General features: G+C 35.5%; 1 protein-coding gene across 1 annotated transcript in view; it reads left to right on the top strand.

Annotated features, from left to right (window-relative positions):
• The window catches only part of ATG2B (autophagy related 2B), a 69515-nt gene that overhangs the window by 27157 nt on the left and 19046 nt on the right, over window positions 1-23312 (top strand). The window contains exons 13-32 of the mRNA XM_012650109.1: window positions 40-132; window positions 313-501; window positions 2294-2567; window positions 4043-4145; window positions 5778-5973; window positions 6267-6409; window positions 8954-9111; window positions 9498-9670; window positions 10158-10308; window positions 11636-11835; window positions 11995-12075; window positions 13455-13561; window positions 13725-13817; window positions 14422-14492; window positions 14955-15031; window positions 15294-15464; window positions 18887-19028; window positions 20809-21011; window positions 21863-22089; window positions 22881-22989. Of these exons, the coding sequence (XP_012505563.1) occupies window positions 40-132; window positions 313-501; window positions 2294-2567; window positions 4043-4145; window positions 5778-5973; window positions 6267-6409; window positions 8954-9111; window positions 9498-9670; window positions 10158-10308; window positions 11636-11835; window positions 11995-12075; window positions 13455-13561; window positions 13725-13817; window positions 14422-14492; window positions 14955-15031; window positions 15294-15464; window positions 18887-19028; window positions 20809-21011; window positions 21863-22089; window positions 22881-22989 (2961 nt within the window). The remainder of the gene's footprint in view (window positions 1-39; window positions 133-312; window positions 502-2293; window positions 2568-4042; window positions 4146-5777; window positions 5974-6266; window positions 6410-8953; window positions 9112-9497; window positions 9671-10157; window positions 10309-11635; window positions 11836-11994; window positions 12076-13454; window positions 13562-13724; window positions 13818-14421; window positions 14493-14954; window positions 15032-15293; window positions 15465-18886; window positions 19029-20808; window positions 21012-21862; window positions 22090-22880; window positions 22990-23312) is intronic.

The following is a 23312-nucleotide window of genomic DNA, read 5'->3' as shown; positions in this document are numbered from 1 at the left end:
TCATCTTACATTTAATTTATCTTCCTCTTTATTTTTAAGCTTTTAACGTTCCTCTCCAAAGAAGGAACTGATTCCCATCCCCCTGTGTGTCTTCAGCTTCATTATAAGCATTCTGAGAATAGGGGACCCCAGGTAAGACATCTGTTTGTGTGATTACCAACTGTAAATTTTCTTTTCCTTTTTTTAACCATATCCAATTTATCTGGACCACCTGTAAATTTTCATTTGATATGCATTGTCACAATTGTAAGGTTTTAACCTAATTTCATAGTATTTTTAGTGATCATATTAATGCCCTTTTTTTTTTTTAAGGGTACTCAAGCAAGATTTAGTTCAGTTCCTCAGAAGGCAGAATTACAAATTAAATTAAGTCCAGTATGTTGTGAACTGGATATCAGTATTGTGGACAGGTTAAATTCCTTGCTTCAACCACAGAAACTTACTACAGTGGAGATGATGGCATCCCACATGTATACTTCATATAATAAGCATATTAGTCTGGTAAGTATTCAAAAAATTGCAAATACTAAGCATACTTATAGTTAGCTAAGAGGTTTATTGGGATAATTTCTGGGCTTAAGTATTCTTAATAAACAGTATATATTATTAAAACAGCATTATTTGTAATAATGAAAAAATGGGGACATCTTTTATGTCTTGGTAGTAGGCTAGCTAAATAACTTTTGATAATATACTGAATGAAATTATGCAGTCATTTTAAATGATGGTTATGAAAATGGTATAGCCACATGAAGAAGGCTCATCAAGAAGTATTAAGTGAAAAAGTAAAATATATTATTCCACATAAACTTTTATTACAACTATGTAAATAAAATTGATGTGTATAAAAAGAATGGATAGAAATATGCCATTTGCTAGCTTTGATTGTGTTATAGTAGAATTAGGTTTCCTTTATTTTTCTGTGTTTATCTGAATTTTATAAACTGTGATTATAGTATCTTCACAAAATTTTATCTATTTACACATTTAGTAAACTACTTGACACACCTAAAAGATGTAGCCCAAACAATGTAGGATATGCTTTTGAAAATAATCTATTGAGCATCACATTATATCACTTTTACTTAGATCTGGTGCCTGAGGTCTTTTCTAAGCAAATTAAGTAAGTCAGAGTTGCAATAAGTTTATTAGGAATTTTAGGGCTGGAATTTGGGTGCTGTAGGACCAGGACCAGACAAAGACAACTTTAATTAAAAAGAAAAGGAAAAAGGTATTTTATTTTTCTGCTTGCTTGCTTTTCCCTTAGTGGTGAGTATTCACATTAAAAGTAGGATTTTTTTTATTGTCACCAATTGCTAATTATTTTACATTGTTGTGGGCTAGTCTCTATATTTGCTGCTAGCTATAGATGTATTGGGATGATGATTTAATCTCTTGAATTATTTTTGCTTAAAAGTGAGGGTTAGCATTAGAAAGTCAAATAGGAGAGACATAGAATAGCTTTGTTAAAAATCCGAGTCTAGCATAAGAAGGGAGCTTTCTAATTTAAGAGGTTAGAGACTGATTCAAGAAATTGAGGAGTCCACCTTCAGTGGACTGGAGTTATTAATTTCAATATATTTTAGAGAAAAATTAGAAATAGGTGTCTATTTGAATGGCATGTTCTTTGACCTTTTTATTGTAACATGACTTTGGGTAAATGGTGCATACATTGTGGTTTCTTAGAGCCATTTGATGAGATCATACCCTTGGATTGGATAGGAGCTCAGGGTGAGTCATTTAGTGAATATTTATTTAGATCCTATGATGTGCCAAGCTCTGGTCTTAGTCCTGGAAATACAAAGATGAGTCAGAGATAGACCTCTGTATTTGGCATAAATCATCTGATTTCATATTGTCTTTAAAGTAGCATATTGGGAGATAAAGCCTTCAAATTAAATGTTGGACGCTATAGTGATTTTTAACCATATTGAATTTGTCGATAGGCTGATTTACACACTTCTTTTTCAGTTTATATTAATAGTAAGATATATATGCATCTAAAGCACCTTTGTCTTCACATTGGTTCAGTTTTTATCTTTATTTTTGTTTTTGTATAATATGTCAGGGTTTAACTTTTGCCACTAGTTTTCACTTTTGCCAATAGTTGTTGCATTATAAAATTTCATTACACTAAACTAGTATGGTAGTAGTTAATTTGAATTGTGTTTTAATGCATTATACCGAGTGGGGAAATAGTGATTGTACATACTGTAATGTTGAATACTAATGTCATTTATGTTTACTTACTGAATTTAATATTTTGGCATATTTTTGATGTTTTATGTTTTAGCACAAGGCTTTCACTGAAGTATTTCTAGATGATTCACATAATCCTGCAAATTGTCGGATATCAGTACAAGTTGCCACACCAGCATTAAACCTTTCTGTTCGCTTCCCAATACCTGATCTTCGATCAGATCAAGAAAGAGGACCGTGGTTTAAGAAGTCACTTCAGAAGGAGATCCTTCATTTAGCATTCACAGATCTAGAATTTAAGACTGAATTTATAGGAGGATCAACTCCAGAACAAATTAAGTTGGAACTTACCTTTAGAGAACTAGTTGGTAAGACAACGTGCCTGTGAAAGAGCCAGACTAGATGCAACCAGCCGCTACTTACATCACTGGAGTATCTGACAGCCCCACAATATAGTAAAATTAAAGAACCTTATGTTAGGAAACAAGAACAACAACTTTTTCCCCCATATTGTATGTAGATATGTGATGTAAGTCATTTAAAAAAATTACTAAGGATGATGATTTAGTCACTTTGTTAAAATGCTTATTTTCTACAAGGGAATGCAGTGCTTTAGTCTGCATTTTATTACCACCTATCACTTACTTGTTGCAGGGTTGGTAATAGAATGTATTGAGTCCTCTAGGTACTGTGCCAGCACTTCACACGCATTATCTTGTTCCTTTCAATCATCATAATCACCATGTGCTTATTTTTTCCAATTATAATTTAATAGATGAGGCAATCCATGGACTTAGAAGGAGGTATCTTCCAAGATCATGTTGTAGTAAATGACAGAATCAAGATTCAAACCCAAGTTTGACATGAAAGCTTGAGCTTTCAACCATTATACTAACTAATCTCATGACTTTTCTTTGTAAAACCTGTTTTGTGTTCTCCTGCATTACTTTCCTTTTTTTTTTTTTGGTGCAAAGTTTTACATTGTAAAACCTGTTTTGGGTTTTTCTGCATTACTTTTCAGTTAATGAAGGGGAAATACATATATATATATATATATAAACTTACATTAAAGCAAGTCTGTGAAGAACTCTGAAAGATCTTTAATCTTGTGGTTCCTCAACCACCTGTCTCTGCCACCCTCCCTCTGTGACCACACTCCACTGCCCCATTCTTGCTCCCTCCTCCATCCCCTTTATGGGAACAGGCTGCAGGAGTTTCCCTTCCCTTGTTAAGAGTTTTACCTATCTTAAGAGAGATTTACAATTGACTTTTGCCAATTATGACTTCTTGAAAGGGCCTTTAGATCTGAGTGTCCCTTATCTCCAGTGGCAAGAAACTCATTCTGGAGGAAAGCCATTCTTCATTTGTAAAATGAAATGAGAAAACATGTATAGAGTTATTTTGACTAGAGGTAATTCTTACAGTGCTTGCTACAAAATACACAGTTAAGAAATACAGTTATTTATATTTCTTAGAGCCATTTGTTGAGATCGTACCCTTGGATTGGGTAGGAGCTCAGGGTGAGTCAGGGTGAGTGGTAGATTAATTGCATAAACTTTTCTTTTATGAAGAAATAATTAATAGCACTCAGTATGTGGTAACTGCTACATTTACTGTTATGATAATGCATCTTATACATTAAACATTGGTACTTAAGAATTTGAATTTGAACCAAAACAGCATCTTTACCTGCTCATCCTGTCTACCACATGTACACATGAAACAGGAACAAACGAATGAATGCTGTAGAACTTAATGCTGCATTTTGTTCCTCGTTGAGAGGATCTTTTCTTTTAGCACTTGAGAAGAAATGCTTTTTAGTAAATCAGTCTTGTTTTATTAGGGTCATTCCAGGAAGATAAAGGAGAACCATCTATAAAGTTTTTCCACGTGTCTAGTGGAGTAGATGGAGATACAGCATCATCAGATGACTTTGACTGGCCACGGTGAGGAAGCAAATATATGGGTTTAATGGGATTTTTTTTAAAAAAATAGTATTGTCCTTTAACCAACATTTTGGCATTCAATTTAAGCTAAAAATATTCAGCCTTGATGAGAGAACCCAGAGGAAGATGGACAAGTCAAATAAAAAAAATTATTGATCACTGCTCTATGAAATGTGTATGTTAGATAGTGCAAGAGAGAGGGAAGTATAAAATTTGTTTTTTGATCTCAAGTTACCTAGTCTAAATAGAGGGACAAAATAATTTTTAAAATAATAATTTAAAAAATACTTCAAGGCTACAGTAGAAGAGATACAAGGCACCATTAATTGTCAAATGAATGTTACAATCAGTTATTGCTTTAGGACAGTGTTTTTCAAATCTGGGGAGCTTTTGCAAAATACTGATTCTTGAGCCCTACTCTAAGATTCTGAGATAGGGCCTGGGCACCATTGTATTTTAAAAATGATACCAGGTGATGTCAATATGCAGCTGGACTTTGAGATCCACTATTCCAGGATTTCTTAGGCAGGAGGAATCATTCTTTACATTAGCCTGATAGTAGGCTTGGATCATATTAATATTTAAAAGAACTTAGTTTACTTGATACAGTGATTCATTATTATATTTAACACTATTTGTAGACTCTCAGAGAATTAAAATGATCCTTTTTGTGCCATTTTCCCACCTGCCTTTTTTTACACCTCCTCTCCACTGTGTATAAGACTTATCAGATTCTTAGAACAGGCATTGTAAGCACATGCCTGATAATGAGCATATGTTTAGGGTACCAGTTTTCATTATTAGAATTGGATCTACTTCAATTAAGTAATTTGGAAACAGTTTGTTATAGTTTACTAGAACCAAGTGACACCCTCTACTTAGGGGAAAAAAGTTATAGATGCAACACAGCTATTTTGTTTGAGGATTCCATGCCTCATCATAATAGTGGGTTGATATGGTGATAAAAGGAGAATAAAAAGCCTGTGCTTAGTGATGTCCTGCAGGAGATGAGGAAATGAATGGGATTTCTCTGGAGCAAAAGCTCATTAGCTTTTGTAGTCAAGTCAAAGGCTGCATTAACTCAGTGATATTTAAGTTTATGGCTAGAAAACAGTAATACAAGCCCTTTTCTATTGAAATTCCTGGAGGAAAAAATAAATTTGTTGTTGTAGTTCTAAAGCCATTCCCTAAATCAATTTGTTTTTTTTTTTTCCATTTGAACAATTGATATAGCATGGGGTTTCTTACATAGGCACGTATTCCATTAAAGTAGAACAGACTGTATATGAGAGGGTTTGGTTTAATGATAATAACTATTACAGAATTCTTAAGTAGAGTTTGCTGGCTGTTAATGAAATTTCAAAATAATCTTTTTGCCCTCAAAAGGTCAGACTTTCAGTAGCCAAGTATGAAATGTTAATATCCTTCTTTTATTTACTTGTTTTAGTTCCATACTTTTAAGTTTACAACACATTCATACATGGGTTATGTTAGATATAATTAGACTTTGTAGAGAAGTTTAATCCTATCATTGAGATTTAGTCTGTGGTCTTTCTATTAATTTGCACAAAAGTGAAAGTTTTGTTGTTTACACTTACATCTTGATCTTTTTTTTATTGTCATTGCTATCAGAATTGTACTGAAAATAAATCCACCAGCCATGCATTCCATTTTGGAGAGAATAGCAGCTGAGGAAGAAGAAGAGAATGATGGTCACTACCAGGAAGAAGAGGAAGGAGGTGCACATTCCCTGAAAGATGTTTGTGATCTAAGAAGACCAGCCCCCTCTCCTTTCTCTTCTCGTAGAGTAATGTTTGAAAATGAACAGGTAAGATAAAGATGTGAGCGAGCAACAAAGGAGCACTATCGTCCTCTGTCATATAGGAATGCTTTTAATTCTTTATCTTTTACAAAATGCTTCGTATGTTGTTTCTGGTAGGTTTTTAACTCCAAGATTGAACAGTATGTTTTTTTCTTGATGTATATTTTCCTCAGTTAAATGTTACATGCTTATTTATTTGTTCACACACCAAGTCCTATGGATATGTGAAGAAGATGGTACTACTATTTTAAACATAAATAGTTTTTTGATGCCTTTTTTTGCACTAAACTATGTTTCAGATGGTGATGCCGGGAGACCCTGTAGAAATGACAGAGTTTCAGGATAAAGCAATCAGCAATTCTCACTATGTGCTGGAACTTACGTTACCAAATATTCATATAACACTACCTAATAAGAACTTTTATGAGAAGCTGTATAATAGGTAAGTTTAAACACAGTTAGTTGCATCTTTGGAATCATTTTCTGTCTAGCTGCCTCCCTGTTTCCCCCTTCTCCTTTTTTTTTCCTTGCTGTAAATGCCATCTACCATCTCAGTGTACTTTGTTTGGTGTTAATGGTGACTATAGAACTGTTACCATCGTGATGTGGTGTTGTCAGAGCGGTTTCCTAACCAGTGTGTCTGGTGCCCAGTTACTGGCATGTGAGATACTTATTTCCTCAGCCCTCAGGTTGACTGATTGCCCCTTGTCAGCTTACTGCAGGGTACCAAGCAAACGGTATCTTTTCTGCATGTGCAGTGACAGGAAGAGTTAGGAGATACTTGTGCAGAGGACTAGCAGGATCCTTGGTGAATTATAAAATAACTAACTCAACTGATAGGAGCAAAAGTTCTCAGGTGAGAACTCTAGTCTAGAGAGTAGTCCCGGCAGCATGCAGTTAGCACATGGGGGACATCAGTCATTATGCCAGTTGAGGGTGATTGGGCAGTTGATTGCTTAAATCAGGGAAATAGAATATATGTTAATCTGGGTAGTTTGTTAAATGGGTGTTGTTGTGACTTTCTCACAAACAAGGACATTCTGTATAGCTATAATTCAACCATCAGAATCAGGATACTCATATGGGTACCTACTACTATGTAAGCCTCATACCCCATTTGAGTTTTACTGAATGTCTCAATACTGTCCTTTTGTCTTTGTTTTAAAATCTTTTTGTCTGAGCAGGAGTTATAACCAACTCTGCTTTCCCTTCATACATTTAAAATAGCAGTTTATTCCTGTAGTGCTTTGGTCAACTGGCTCTTTTTAGAAAGACTATTTCAGGTACAGGAGAATATTTCTATGTCAAAAGTCCTTTAATATAGAATATAAAAAAGAATTCTAACTGGTTTTATAAATCAAATATTTAATGGGTGTCTGTTGTATTTCAGGCTCATGGACACAGAATCATGGTGATATGTCCTTAAATATATTAAGTATTTTTTCTTTCTTAACATTAGAAATACCATCCAATGTTTTATATTATTAATGGCATCAAGACGGTGCTTAGACTAAAATATAAATAAGGAATCGTAGTAAAATCGTGTGAAACGTACATTTACAGGTCATATATCATATGTATATACTTTATTTAAAGTAATAGTTTTCTTTTAACTTATAAGAAGATAAGAGAATGTTGGTAGGGAATAAGTAAAAGAAGAACATTTCTACTGAGTGTCACAGTACATTATACTATGAATTCAGATTATAATCTACTGTGACTCTCAGTACTGTTTATACTTTCTAGGGCTTCAGAAGCCCAGGAATTGGCCTGGGAAGTGGCTACTCACCGGAGGGGCAGGGCTGGCTCAGCACTTGGCACCTGGAATGGCATTCACACTAGGCTTTACGATGAGCCTGTGCTTTGGCAATCCTTCCATGTGAGTCACCCACCTGTCCTCTGCTCATCAACTGTCAGTGCCTGTTACGTGACACCACTGTGCTAGGCACATATCGAGATGATGAGACACAAATCTCTCTGTTGGGGGCATGCAGCCCAGGAAGGGGAAATGAGGAAACACAGGAGAGTGTTACAGGAGCTGTGATCTAAATAGGTATGTGTGAACGATGTGCTGTGGGTCCAAATCTGATAATAAGGCTTTCTAGAAGACATCGTGAAGTTTGCATTTTCTTAAAAACTTAGAGGGTGAGTGAGGGAAGAGGCTAGGCCAGAGGAGCATCTGAGTAGTGACGAGTATTTCTTTGAAAGAGTAGGTTGTGATAGTAGCCTAGTTAAGACATCTGTCAACCCCATTGGTCGCCAGTGTTGATTGGGTTAGTCTAGCTGGTCTGAAAGGTTTTCCTCTCTTTGTTCCCTACTCCACGTGCATTCTTCATCTCATGACGTCTTCCCAGTGAAGCTGGGCTTTCTGTTGACAAGAAAAAAAAAAAGCAGATATCTCTAGAGAAAGAACTGAATTGGAAGGTGGACATAATCCGGACTCTAATTCCAGCTGTGTGTGACCTTGGGCAGGTCACTTACCCTTTATGAGACAATTTCTTGAAGTAAGAATGATGATTCTCCTCTAGACACCCCCCAGGGTTGATGGGAGGGTCAAATGAGACGATGCCTGATCAGTTGTGGTTTACAAAGTGCTCTGACATGTGAACAGTCTTCCTTTGTTCTTTGTGGGTTTCTATTTTTAATTGGCTTCTGTCTTTAAAGTATATTTAGAAGTACAATATGAATTTCTAATTAGTGCATAGAGCACAGGTAAAACTAGGCAAGTATCTGTGCAAGTATCTGTGCAGGTGTCTGTGCAGATTCCTTTATCGCTGCCCTGCATTATAGCCATATCAGTTCTTTTCTGTTGAAAGAACACAATTGTTCTTTTTGTTATTGTTTCTAAAATTCTTTTACAGGATCTAATTTCCATTTCATCATTTAAAAAAATCATTGTTCATGTCATCTCTTAAAAGGATACTTTAGTTTGCCTTCAGTTGAAGTAGGAATTATGTACTTAATTTTTCAACTTTTGTCTTTATAGGATCTTTAATGACTTGCTCCTATGGGAGCCAACAGCTCCTTCACCAGTGGAGACATTAGAAAATATTTCCTATGGTATTGGGCTTTCAGTAGCCAGTCAACTGATTAATACCTTCAATAAAGATAGTTTTAGTCCATTTAAATCTACAGTTCACTATGGTAATATATTTTTAATTTGTTCTGAATTAAAATGCCTAGTTTATCAATTAACAAAGTAGTAACCTTTTCAGTTGTGGATTTAAAAATATTTCTTACTATATTTTATAATTTCCTTTAGTCATTTATAAGAATATTTCTCCATTTCTATCTATATATTGAGAATATCATTATCACTTAAATATGTTATCTTTAGAATAATAGTATACACATTGTTTGAAATTCAGGACTAAAAAAAAACATAGAAAATATATTTTTATTGTCACACTATGTTTGTTAGTAAAAATAAGCAAGTTATAAATATAAAATATTTTTGTGATAATTTTTAAGTTCCTATTTTATTTTAATAAGCTATCAGAACCATGTAATTGTGTGTTTATTTCTCATAGATGAGGAGAGTGGATCTGAGGAGGAGACTTTGCAGTATTTTTCCACTGTTGATCCCAACTATCGTTCCCGTAGGAAAAAAAAACTAGACTCTCAGAACAAGAACTCACAGAGTTTTCTCTCGGTTCTTCTGAGTATTAATCATGGATTAATGGCAGTGTACACAGATGTGAAGGTAAGGTTTACAAATCCAAAGTGTTTTTTCAAATGTATTTTATTTTAGATAAATCTGCTGTGTCATACATCCAGTGATTGAAGTAGTTTGAGGGTGTTTCAGTGACTGATGGAGACCAGTGTTCTGAGGCACACCGTGATGACGGCAACTTTGAGGGTTTAGCTTTCATTGCAGGTCCAACTTTGTGCGGCCCTCTCTCTTGAAAACTGGTGCTAATTCTGCTCCTGAGGGTGGTAACTGGTAATTTATCTGTGATGAAGGAGGATGAAGTACAGGGATTCATTTGGCAGAAGAGGTCTCACATAGTATTTATTTAATAAGTTATTTAGTTTTTAGTACCACCGTATTGAATGAATCAAGAATTAGACTGCTTTGCTGTGATGTAGGAGATTTTCCTAAGCTGAATCAAGAAGGAGCATCCCAAGGGACATTCTTACTTTTCTGCATTTAAATAATGACATCTATGTTTTTCTGACTTTTTTACTAGCAAGATAATGGAGATATGTTGGAAAACAAACATGGTGAATTCTGGTTAGAGTTCAATAGTGGTTCATTATTTTGCGTGACAAAATATGAAGGTTTTGATGACAAGCACTACATATGCCTTCATTCTAGCAGTTTCAGTCTATATCACAAAGGTAGGAAAAATGTGTGTTTTGTTCACTTCTGTTTAGACATGCTTAAATTCCTTGTTTAATAAAGAAAATCTATTGAGAACAGAACTTTGATATTATAAACTATTTTCTGTGGGGGATTCTGATCCCATTGTCAAAATAATACTGTAAATTATTAATAGAAGTCAACTTTATATTCTTTTTTTGTAATAGCTTTATTGGGATATAGTTCAAATACCATACAATTTACTCATTTACAGCATACATTTCGATGGTTTTTCATATTTCCTAGAGTTGTGAAACCATCACCTGAGTCAATTTTAAAATATTTTCATCACCCCAAGAAGAAACTTCATATACTTTAGCTATAACCCTCTACCACTCCTAAGCAGCCCCTAATCTATTTTCTGCTTCTGTGGAGTTTTCTTTTTTTTTTTTTTTTTTGAGACAGAGTCTTGCTCTGTAGCCTGGGGTAGAGTGCCGTGGCATCAGCCCAGCTCACAGCAACCTCAAACTCCTGGGCTCAAGCAATCCTTCTGCCTTAGCCTCCCGAGTAGCTGGGACTACAGGCATGCGCCACCATGCCCAGCTAATTTTTTCTATATAGATTTTTAGTTGTCCGGCTAATTTATTTCTATTTTTAGTAGAGATGGGGGTCTCGCTCTTGCTCAGGCTGGTCTCGAACTCCTAAGCTCAAACAGTCCTCCTGCCTTGGCCTCCCAGAGTGCTAGTATTACAGGCGTGAGCCACCGTGCCCAGCCTGGAGTTTTCATATTGTGGAAATTTCATTTAAATACAATCATACAATATTTGGTATTTTGTGACTGGCTTCTTTCATTTGACATGATGTTTTCGAGGTTCCTCAAGTTGCATCAGTACTTTATTACTTTTTATTGCCAAATAATATTCCATTGTATGGATATATCACATCTTACGAATCTATTCATCAGTTGATAGGACTTTATGTTCTTTATTCCCTCTCAAGGAATATTCCCTTTTGATTTCAGATATAGAACTTTTTTGAGCAGTTACCTGTGTTACCTTGTGAATGGAAATGAGATGCTTATATTTTCTCAATGTTCATGAGATTTTTAAATTTAAATTTAATCTTCCTAACATTTCAGAATCCTAGCTTGTTTTTTTTTTTTCCCTTAAATTGTGTACTGTCAGTCATACCAACATTAGTAAAGAGGAGTGGATTATTAATGCCAAGCTGGTTTTTGGTCATTATGCCTCCAGGATTATGTTATATTCAATGGAAGTATATAGATTTTTGTTTGGAATTTTAGAAGTCCATGAACTAATTTTGAGTAATCATTTTGTTAATATTTTTACATCAATGTGGATATAGGCATAGTGGATGGAGTGATTCTTCCCATAGAAGCACGACTGCCCAGTTCAACCCGCCCACATTGGTTGGAACCTACTATTTATTCCTCTGAAGAAGACGGCCTCAGTAGAGGTTCTTCAGACGGTGTTGGAGGAGAGAGTTCAAATATGCTCTCTGTTGCAGTTAAAATACTGTCTGATAAATCAGAGTCCAATACAAAGGTTTGTGTTTTGTACTTTAATACCATTAATACTTGCTGTTGATTTGACTACTAGCTAAAAATAATTGCATACTAGGCAGTACATTTTCTTGGAAAACCTTTTGGGTTATAGGGTTACATGGGTGGTAAGTACAGTTTTTTTTGTTGTTGTTCTCTGTAGGAATTTCTCATTGCTGTAGGACTGAAGGGAGCCACTCTCCAGCATAGAATGCTTCCTTCCGGGCTTAGCTGGCATGAGCAGGTAAGGGAGATGTTCTGTGTGTATCAACTTATTTTAAAATTTATATTGACATATAATACACATCCTGAAAAGTTGACAAGTCATAAATGTTTAGCTCAGGAACTTCTAGTGAAGTGAACACTACTGCGTAACCACCTTCTTAGGTTAAGACACAGAACACTATTATCATGTCAGAATGTAATTGATTTTTTTTACCTGGAAATGTGATGCTACAACTTCAATGATGGAATTGTCTTTTATGTCATTAAAGGAAGGAAAGGGACTTTGTGTAAAAGGACCTGTAGAGTGCCTGGCGTAGAAGAGCAGTGAAGGGTGTGTTGAGTTACTTTTGTAACCAGAAGTTCTTTAAGTGCCATGATTGCCATATTATTCCCTAGGCCAATAATACTGCTTTAAGGCATTTTATTGGGATTTCTGGAATTAATTTCCAGTTGGATAACTCTTCATGGTAATAAAATACAGTTGGTCATTTTTCAGAGGAAACTTTGAGTAAGAGGTTAATTTTTCTTTATGTGAGAATGAAAACTAGTACATTGATTCTTATATTTCTTGGAAAGAGGAACTTATTAGTTGTGCTGGGAAAAAAATAATTTTAAAACTTGAATGTTTTCAGAATGCTTTTCTCATTAAAGCATTTAGGAAACAAGAGATCTGTCTATCTACTTGGTAGACATGGAGAAATGGTTAGAATGAACACTAACTGGCCGTAAGGGAAAGGTTTGGCATAACTTCTTTTTTTACTTAGATTAGAAGTACAAGAGAATAGGTGTTGGTGAGAGGGACTTTAGACTGAGGTAAGTATAAATTAAGGAAAAAGAACTTTCTCCAACGGCGAGTTATATAGAAAACCAGATTTTCCTCCTACAATGGGTTATATAGAAAACCAGATGCCATTCTGGTTTTAAGAAGTTTTCAGCAAAATGTATTTTTTCAAGAATTGTTCCAAGCAAAATAATGTGAAATTATATTATGCATGTTTTGTTACTAATTAATAAGGTATGGCTTTCTAAGGTTTCTGTAGCATTGCAATTGTTGGATGGGCCTCTTTATTTCATATTCTAATTTTGCAAGTACTTTTTATTGTATATATTTTAAGATGTACAAAATGATGTTTTGATATACATGTACATAGTGAAATGATTATTATAGTCAAACAAATAAACATCATCACTTTCCACAGTTAACCTTTTTTGTGAGGTCGGGGGGCAAGTTCTTGAAATGAATTTCTTCAAAATGATGATATTTTTCTTTTAGTATTATGATTTCCAATTTAATGGTTGCTTTGACTGAGATACTCTGTTTTACATTGGTATTAAGGATATTATATCAAAACTTTTTTTTCTTCTAAAGCAAGGCATTTTATATTTTTGTGATTGTAGATTTTATACTTCTTAAATATTGCTGATGAACCTGTTTTGGGTTATAATCCTCCAACTTCATTTACAACTTTTCACGTTCATCTTTGGAGCTGTGCACTTGATTATAGGTAAGTTTACAAATGGACCAAAATAAAGTTTTATTGATTAAAATATGTAAAAAGCTTTGGGAAAAAAACCATAATTCAGTAGAGTTAATGTTCAAAATGTTTTTTTAAATGAGTTTCTGGTGTTGTATCAAACTGATACTCTGTTGTTTCTTTTTGATATTAGGCCCCTTTATTTGCCCATCCGATCTCTTCTTACTGTTGAAACATTCAGCGTTTCTAGTAGTGTTGCATTGGATAAATCTTCTTCTACTCTCAGGTACCTGTGTATTGTGTACTAATATTGTACCTTCATTGTATACTAAATATAGCTGCTCAAAACGTACTAATTGATGTTTACCTAAACCATTTTATTAAAGTCTCCATCTTTTGTTAAAATCATTCTTTTACTAATAGCCACATCCTTTTATCCAAGTTACTCAATTTTTCTTTCTCAGATGACTCATTCCAGCTACCCTTTCATTATTGCATTTCATTTTTAAGGAAAAAATTAATTCTTGAGATTCTTAGTTTGCTTTTTAAAACATATAGTAAACTTCACATAATATTTGACAGACTTTTACCTTTATAATTTAAACCTCGTGAATTTGGACATCTATTCAAAAAAAAAAAAACCCTGCTCAAAATTTAGAATTAATTTGAGCAGATGACCTAACCTCATTCTTTACACTGTTTAAATATTCCAGCACTCATATACAGTGAGTTTTAAAAAAATTGTTACATGACAATTATGTTAGAAACAGCATATGATTTTGATAATGTTCATAGCAGAAAGAATGATGCAGTTAAGTATATAGTGATCATATGGTATAATATTCAGACCTTAAGTTTTTCAGTTGTTGGTTTTATCTTTCTTGCCTCAGAATAATCTTGGATGAAGCTGCTTTACATCTGTCTGACAAATGTAATACTGTCACTGTAAATTTGAGTAGAGGTAAGTGTTTAAAAACAAAATCTGGTGTAGATAGATGCTGCTTTATTTTTTGTGTGTGACTATTTTAAAGCAGTTTAACTCTGAGGTAATGCCACTGAACTGAGGATCTTATTAAGATCCTTAAAGATTAAATGATCTTTAAGTATATAGTGATCATGTGGCATGTAGTCAGAGGGCAGTTTTTCAGATACTGGTTTTTCAGTTTGAAGTTGTAACGTTCTTAAAAGTTAAGTGCACCAAATTACTATATATACTCGAAATATTAATATAAGAGAAATTTTGTTTCTAACTAAAATAAAGTGAATTGTAGGATTTTTGTAGAATAAAACTATTTCCATTGCGTTATAAATATTTGTAGCACTCTGCCCTGGATTTTAGAGAAATGCCAATTGTATTAGGCTGATTAGATAAGCATTTTTTGAAAGCTGTACTTAGACATTTTATTACTTTTAAAAATTATAGATTATGTCCGTGTGATGGATATGGGGCTCTTGGAACTAACCATAACTGCAGTGAAGTCTGATTCTGATGGAGAGCAAGTAAGTTATTAACATAAATGGAAATTTTTGTTTGAGTCCTGTTTCTTGAGATTAAAAAAATTGGATTTACCATAAAATCATTTTTCCGTTCACCTAGTTTCAGTCAAAAAATAGATAAAATATTTCAAAATTGAGTTATTGTAAATACACTTTTTCTGTGGCAAGACAAATTATCATATATTTAATTTAAATCTATGCAAAAAAAGTTTTCTTCTCTTGTGTGGAAGACGTTTTCATACTTTTTTTCCTACGTCTTGTCCAGACTGAGCCCCGCTTTGAGTTACACTGTTCCAGTGATGTTGTCCATATCAGAACGTGCTCAGATTCTTGTGCTGCACTGATGAACCTCATTCAGTACATTGCAAGCTATGGTGACCTACATGGACCTAACAAGGCAGAAACGAAGCCTGGAGCCCCTCAAAGAAAGTCAAAGGTACAGTCAGCAATGTTATTCCTCCAATCCCTGCCATGTCAGTGACATGTTTATATCAGTGAGGTCTTCATGACAGTCATAGGGTAGAAAAGAAACTTGAAAAGTCATCTATCTATGCTTTGCCTTCAGAATAATGGGGTCTGGAAAGGTGATTGATTCCATGAGTCTTTTTGGAAAGGCCAGTTTTACTGTTTAATATTGTTTCCTAACATTAATCTTTTTAACTAACAATATTTTTTTCCAGAATTAAGTTATTTTCATCTGTCTTCAGGGAAGAAAGAAAACATTTATCACAGAAGAGCTTGTTATATGCAAGTTGCAGGTAAAAATGCTATGAGAAGGTATTAGGTCATTAAATATGAAATTTTGAATCGAAAGTGTAGTTTATTATATCTCAAACAAGAAGCAGTGCAATTAATCAAAGTATGCACCTAAACTATCAACACAATTTTGCCATCTTAACGGTAGCTTGTTTATGCCAGCAGTGAAGACACCTGGAGAGTGAGTGGCATTGAAATCGCCAAAGGCAATTTTCCACAGCTTGTCGAGAATAGAATATTTTTCCTTGCAAGAAGTGGTCCAAAGCCTGGAAGAAGTGGTAGTCAATTGGTGCAAGGTCTGGTGGATACGGTGGATGACAGAGAGTTTCCACATCCAGGTTCTGTAGTTTGAGCAGCATTATTTGTGGGACATGTGGGTGAGCATTGTCTTGCAAGAGAATTGGCCTGTCTCTATTGACCAATCTTGGCTGCTTAATTGCAAGCATCCTCGTCATTTTGTCCAATTGGTTGCAGTAGACATCCACTATAATGGATTGAATAGGTTTCATGAAGCTGTAGTTAATAATACCAGAGCTGGACCACCAAACAGGCATCATTAGCCTTCTTTGATGAATATTTGGTTTTGGACTGTGTTTTGGCACTTCGTCTTTATGCAACCATTGTGCTGAATGCTTGTGATCATCAAAAAGAATACATTTTTCATCACACTTACATACAATACAGTGTAGAAATGGTTCACCTTTATGTCGTGACAGCACAGAAAGGCAAGCTTCAAAACAATTTCTTTTGTGATGCTCGTTGAATTCATGTGGGTCCCATCTATCCGGCTTCCTTACCTTGCCAATTTGTTTCAAATGGTCTAGTATTGTCGGAATAGTAGCATCAGACCTTTCTGCTAATTCACACGGAGGTTGAGATGGATTCACTTCCACTGTAGCTTTCAGCTCATCATTATCCAACTGTGGTCTCAGGTCACCCACGTGGCTCATTTTCAAGATTAAAATTATCAGAATGGAATTTCTCTAACCGTCGTCATACTGTGCCTTCATTAGCCACATCCTTCCCAAATACTTTGTTGATATTTCGAATTGTCTGTGCTGCATTGGTTCCATAACAGAACTCATATTTGAAAATGACATGAAGTTTTTACTTATCCATGGTTTCACAAAAATTGCTCTTAAAAAAAAATTTGAAAGATAATCACAAGCCAAACCATGAGTTTGCAAGACTGAGGATATACCTTCACAATAAAAATGAAATAAGAAGTATCTAAGCGAAATGTCAGAGATATCAAAAAAATTGGACATTTCATACTTAATAACCTTATAAATGGCAGGTGCTAGTATTGTTACCAGAGACTTATTTATATAATCATACCTTCCCTATTTGTTATCTCTAAGACTATCCAGTTTTCATTATACTTTCTTATCTGTGATTTTCTTTTCCTTTCATGACAACCCAGCGAGGTAGAGAGGTTCAAGATTAGTATCTTTGTTTTACAGACGAGTAAGTTAAGACCCAGAGAATTTAGATGATTTCTCCAATTAGTAGCAGAAACAGCAACAAACCCAGGTATTTTGGTTCCCAATTCAATGCTTGCTATGCCCCAAGTGTCACCTTTCTGACCTCCCTTATATCCAGATTGAACAATGTCCATTTTTTTTTTTGGCATTTTTTTCCCAATGTTATTCTTCTTCATGGCTCTTCTGGGAACAGAATTCTCAGTCCCCTAAGGTTATGGGCCCTGTAATTTACTCTCGTAAGGGCCTGTTGAGGATTATCTTACACTTGGTTTGTGTTACACTTCTGTTTGCTCCTGGCGTATTCTCACTGGTAATGAGGTGATTTATGACACTCCCTCTCTACTGTTTATTCTCTTTTTAAAAACATTTTCCAGTTTATTAAAAGTCATTTTAAGTTATCCCTTTCAATTTGCATATTTTCATTTTAGAGCCATGTTCTCATTTAAAAACTGTGGTCTGGATTTAATGAACCCACGGTTGAGTAACCAGAATGGTTAAGTAACAGTGCTGGAATGGAACCTTGTGAATTGCCATTTAGTATTTTCCTTCCTGTGTATGCCTCCTTAGCTATGTCCTTAGCTATCCCAAGAAATGAGACTTTGACTTACAGTGGCTTTGTTTCAAAGGGGTGAAAGTCATTGCAACCATCAGATTTGAGTAGATCAGACTTATTTAATTATCCCCTCTGTCCCAGCTTTACTGCAGTTTTGTTTGTTTGTTTGTTTTTGTTTTTGAGACAGAGTCTCACTCTTTTGCCTGGGCTAGAGTGAGTGCCGTGGCGTCAGCCTAGCTCACAGCAACCTCAAACTCCTGGGCTCAAGCAATCCTTCTGCCTCAGCCTCCCGAGTAGCTGGGACTACAGGCATGCACCACCATGCCCGGCTAATTTTTTGTATATATTTTTAGTTGTCTGATTAATTTCTTTCTATTTTTAGTAGAGACAGGGTCTCACTCTTGCTCAGGCTGGTCTCGAACTCCTGAGCTCAAACAATCCGCCCGCCTCGGCCTCCCAGAGTGCTAGGATTACAGGCGTGAGCCACCACGCCCGGCCTGCAGTTTTTATTTTATTTTGTTTAACTTTATTTTTTGTAATATTTATTTATGATTTTTTTTCGAGACAGGGTCTTGCTCTTGCTCAGGCTGGTCTCGAACTCCTGACCTCAAGTAATCCTCCTGCCTCAGCCTCCCAGAGTGCTAGGATAACAGGCATGAGCAACTGTGCCTGGCCTACTGCAGTTGTTAAAAATTTCCCTCTTTTTGAATATATTGCCTCTTCAAGGTCCCAGTTCACTGTGCTGGCTTTGAGGTGATGATACATTTATTTTATTTGCTAGTAGTTGTTAGGGTGATAACAGTGATACTAAAACTTAAGATACAACAGCTGCTGGTCAGAATATAGAAAAATGAGTAGGTTCCTGTTTCTCCAACTCCTGGTCTCAAGTGATTCTCCTGCCTTGGCTTCCCAAAGTACTAGGATTACAGGCATGAGCCATTGTGCCTGGCCTCCTGTTTCTGATGTTTTTGTACAATGTAGTGTATTTCTAGGCTAAAATAATTGTAAGTAGTCTGCTCCTTTAGAGCATTTTCAGTTATTTTTAATTAGGCTTTTTTGCTATAGGTAGATTCCAGTGGTCGGTCATCCTCACGTGGTCCAGTCCTTCCTGAAGCAGATCAACAGATTTTGCGAGATCTGATGAGTGACGCCATGGAGGAGGTCGACGTGCAGCAAGCCACTTCAGCTGCGAAACCACAGGCCAACGGTAAGGTCAGCGCTTTTTCTCTGGGAGCACTGATGTTGTAGTTGAGGCTTACATGGTTTGTGGTCTTGTAAATTTAATAAGTAACTTGTTAAAGAAAAGATATGTCTGAGTTTCGGTGGATGTCTGTTAGTCAGCTCATGTTTATCGTGCGTCTAGTAGTAGATAAATAACTCTGGCTGGGATGGTATGGGGGATACAGAGCAAGTGGAAGACAAATCTTATGTTTTCTAAGACCAGTGGGCACTAGACTGATGCTAGTGCTGAGACTGATTCATAAATGGTATAAGAAAACACTTCAGATGTGGTATATACTCTATCATTGTTTGGAAAGGATTGGAATAATTTCATTAGACTTTGGTGAAAGTGAGATGAGTTGGCTTTTAAAAAGTGGATAGGATTTAGCTATATAGAGAGGAGGAAGGTAATCTTGGCAAGGTCATTAACACCAGCAGAACACAGACAAAGACATGCATGAGCCTTAATTATTTACCCATGTCATTCAGGCTGTGCTAGAACAAAAGTTCCCTTCTTATCAAAGAGAATTAGACAATATATTTGGGTAAGCAGAGAGAGACCAGGTGATGAGAGATCCTTGAAAGCCAAATGGAAGCATCTAAGTATTTTAAAGCATCTGTTTCAAAAGTATTCTTTCTAATTGGACGGACATAGCTACTTTTACACATTGTGAAATCTTAATTTCAAAACATTATTTCATGGTATTATAGAAGTTTAGCATTAAATGTTGCTTTCATTCTAATTAAGGATAAATCAGGACTAAGGAAGCAAATTGGGATTTCAGACTTCGTATGTACTACGTTATTTGTAATAAGCACTAGCGGCTGTCTTAATTACAATGGAAAGAATATTTAATGAATATTTACTGAGCGGCTTCAATATACAACTTCCTGTTCTAGGCTCTGGGCATTTATAAAGATGAGTAAGTCCAAGGTGCTGCCATAGAAGAATTGAAAATCTAGTCTGTGAGTCTCTTGAGGCCAAAATATCACTTTTTTCATCTTAGTGTTCTCAGCCCCTTCATAGTGCTTGTTTGAATGAATGAATGGAGAAAGAATTAGTGACTCTAATATGTGTTATAAAGGTGTAAAAATGTATGTTCCTATACAGATTTTGGTGTACATGCAGTCTTTCGTGAACTTCCTATTGAGATAGCCGCCTGAGCTATTTGGGTGCCGGTCCCCCAAGAAGTAGTTTTCTGTTCGTTGCTTGGAATCACTGCCTTCCTCCCCTCACATAAAGCTTGCTCAGCAACTATTCTGCCCTCCTTGCAGCAGAGATTTCCTGTAGTTTTAGGTGAGGCTCTGCTAAATGTAATTTTTCCCCTCCTCTCTCAATATGGCCAAAGAGATTCCTTCCAGAGCTCCACCCGTAGAACAGAATTTTCAGGGTGAAATCCCAGTTAAAGCAAAACTCCAGTCAGCACTAACCAGCTGCTGCTGAATTCCTGAGCTTCTCCTACGCCAAGTGACTGGGAGGGAACTGTCTTTACGTTATGACACTATCATTTACTATTTTCTTAGAGAACTTTAAATTTATTATTAGTCTTTTTATTAGTGGTCTTTGATGTATTTCTACCTCTTGCTGAAGTGTTTTGGGCAAGTTATTTAAGCTCTCTTTAAGTCTCATATTCATAAGGTTATCTTAAGAAATGAGATATTGCAGGTGAAAGTACTTAACATGTATCTGACACATGATTAAAAAAACTTGGTAAGTGTTATTGATATTTCAAAATGTACCAAAATGTTGTAATCTTTTTATTTAGGTGTTTTGGATGAAAAATCTCAAATTCAGGAGCCATGTTGTTCAGACCTCTTCCTGTTTCCAGATGAGAGTGGTAATGTGTCCCAGGAGCCCGGCCCCACTTACACCTCATTCACTCACCACTTGATTAGTGATGCAATGACAGGTGTGCCCCCTGAAAGTGATGACTTCTGCATTCTTTTTGCACCAAAAGCAACCATCCAGGTAATACATCGATAACATTATTGAGGCCTTAAAATAATGTTACAAATTGAATTGACCAAAGGGTACCTGAAAAAGATTCTTTAGGTTTTGTTATCGCTTTATAATTCAGAATTACTTTGTTTTGTAATTTACCATTGATGCTTTGTAAATGGTTGTTGTACTTTCCTATTTCTGTGACACATCTCTCAGAGACTCAGAGAAAAATGCTCTATATTTGCAAAATTTCCCACATAGATTATTGAACTAAAGATGTACTGCACAGACTTGGTAGTCTAAGAACTGAGAAACATAAGATGTAGTTTGTGTGAAGGCTGATGGTTGTGGGTATGTGTGTGTGTGTGTGTGTGTGTGTGTGTATTTTTATTTTTGGAAACTGTCCAGTGGTAACTGTTCCTTAGATGACTATTTGTTTACTAAATTCTGAGAATCTTCTGAGTAAATCTAAAAAATCAAAACAATCAAACTCAGGATAAACATATTATTAGAAACATAATAATTTGGTCAGTATTTTGAAGTTTGTCAGGTTTCGGTTTGGAATGAGGTATTGACTTTAAATTAAACGATAAGATACACACACACACAAATCTGTGCCTTTTTATTATCAAATAGTAAAAGCCAAATTGTAAGCTATAAAAATCCTTATGGAGTGATTTGCATAGAATAGAAAGAGTTCATTTTATGGTTAATAAAGCAGAGTATCTTCTGTGATGATTCATGTCAGTAATTACCACCCCATTTTATATACTGATATTATTAAAAAGAATGTAGAATTAAGAAATCCCCTTGAGATATACAGCATAATCAGTTGTTTCTAATGAGATAAGAGAGTATGTGTTACCTGTTTATTTTAGGAGAAGGAAGAAGAACCAGTTATAAAAATCATGGTTGATGATGCAATTGTGATAAGAGACAATTATTTCAGTCTGCCCGTTAAGAAGACAGATACAAGCAAAGCCCCATTACGCTTTCCCATTCCTGTAATTCGATATGTTGTTAAGGAAGTTTCTCTTGTTTGGCATCTTTATGGAGGAAAGGATTTTGGAACAGTTCCTCCTACTTCTCCAGCTAAAAGTTATATGTAAGTTAATTTTTATATAATTTGGCAGAACTTTTTATATCTTTTTATAGAAAAATACATAGAATTTGTCATTTTAAGTATTATAAGTAAAGTAGTATTAAAAACCATGTAATTTAAATGTCACTCTTACAGTTTTCCATTTATGAACTTATTTGTATTATTTGTATTTTTACTAAAATGTTGACATATGATTTCATTCAGCAAAAATTTTCAGCTATCTACTACGTGTCTATTCACAAAAATGACTAAGACCCAGTCTCTGCCCTCAGTCCCAAAGGGAGAGACAGTCACGTGAGTGACCGAGGGCAACGAGGTGAAGTGTGTGTTAGGAGGTAGGGGCCAGGCCTTCCCCGAGCCCCCATGTCCAGCAGGGTGTTGGACTGAGAAACTCTTCTGACTTGACTGTAATTCTCTTCTGTACTAACGGGGATTTCTAGTACTTCTTCTTTGACTATAAAGGGTTTCTGAACTAACAAGAAACTTATAAGGAGGTCTCATTTCTAAGTGTGTTCTGTGATATGGACCTTGGCATCATAATTAGCTTTTTCTGTAGTTTTGAATATTTGGCAAGCAGGTGATTGATTACTCTTATGGCAGTAATGAAGTACATGTTTTCAATAGCTCCAAAGTATAAAAGATGTGATTTTCATTTGTAGTAATATTTGTGACAGCATTCTGATAGTTCTATAATCTTATTTTTTCTTTTCATCTTATCATTTTTCTTGATGTCATTCATAGGCTTTCTTTGAATGTTTAACAAAAGGGTTTTTTTTTTTTTTGCTTATTTTTAGTAGTACCCACAGTTCACCTTCTCACACACCCACAAGACATGGACGTAATACGGTATGTGGAGGAAAAGGAAGAAACCATGACTTTTTAATGGAAATACAGTTAAGCAAGGTGAGATGGCATTTTGAAAGGAAAAATCCACTTGGGTAGCAGCGTTAGTGGGGATTCTTTGGTTACCCACCACAGCATGGTCTTGAGCCCTAAATCTTAGCCCTTTGGATTAGAAAAGTGTAAGAGTCCTGTACAAAACTCTTAACCTCTTTTTCTTTCTCAAGTGTTCTGACAAGACTGAGGTATTTTTGTTTTCATTTTCCCAGGCTAGCCCTAGAGCAGTGGCTCTTAGAGTTGAGCGAGCTCAGGATCCCCTGGAGGGCTTCTTACAACGGGTTTCTTCCGCCATCCCCACTCCCCCCAGGGTTTCTGATTCAGGAGGT

This window comes from Propithecus coquereli, unplaced genomic scaffold (assembly GCF_000956105.1).
Source record: "Propithecus coquereli isolate 6110/MARCELLA unplaced genomic scaffold, Pcoq_1.0 Scaffold310, whole genome shotgun sequence".
NCBI classification, from domain to species: Eukaryota; Metazoa; Chordata; class Mammalia; order Primates; family Indriidae; genus Propithecus; species Propithecus coquereli.
The sequence above is the reverse complement of the archived record's forward strand: the minus strand, read 5'-3'. Positions and strand labels throughout refer to the sequence as shown.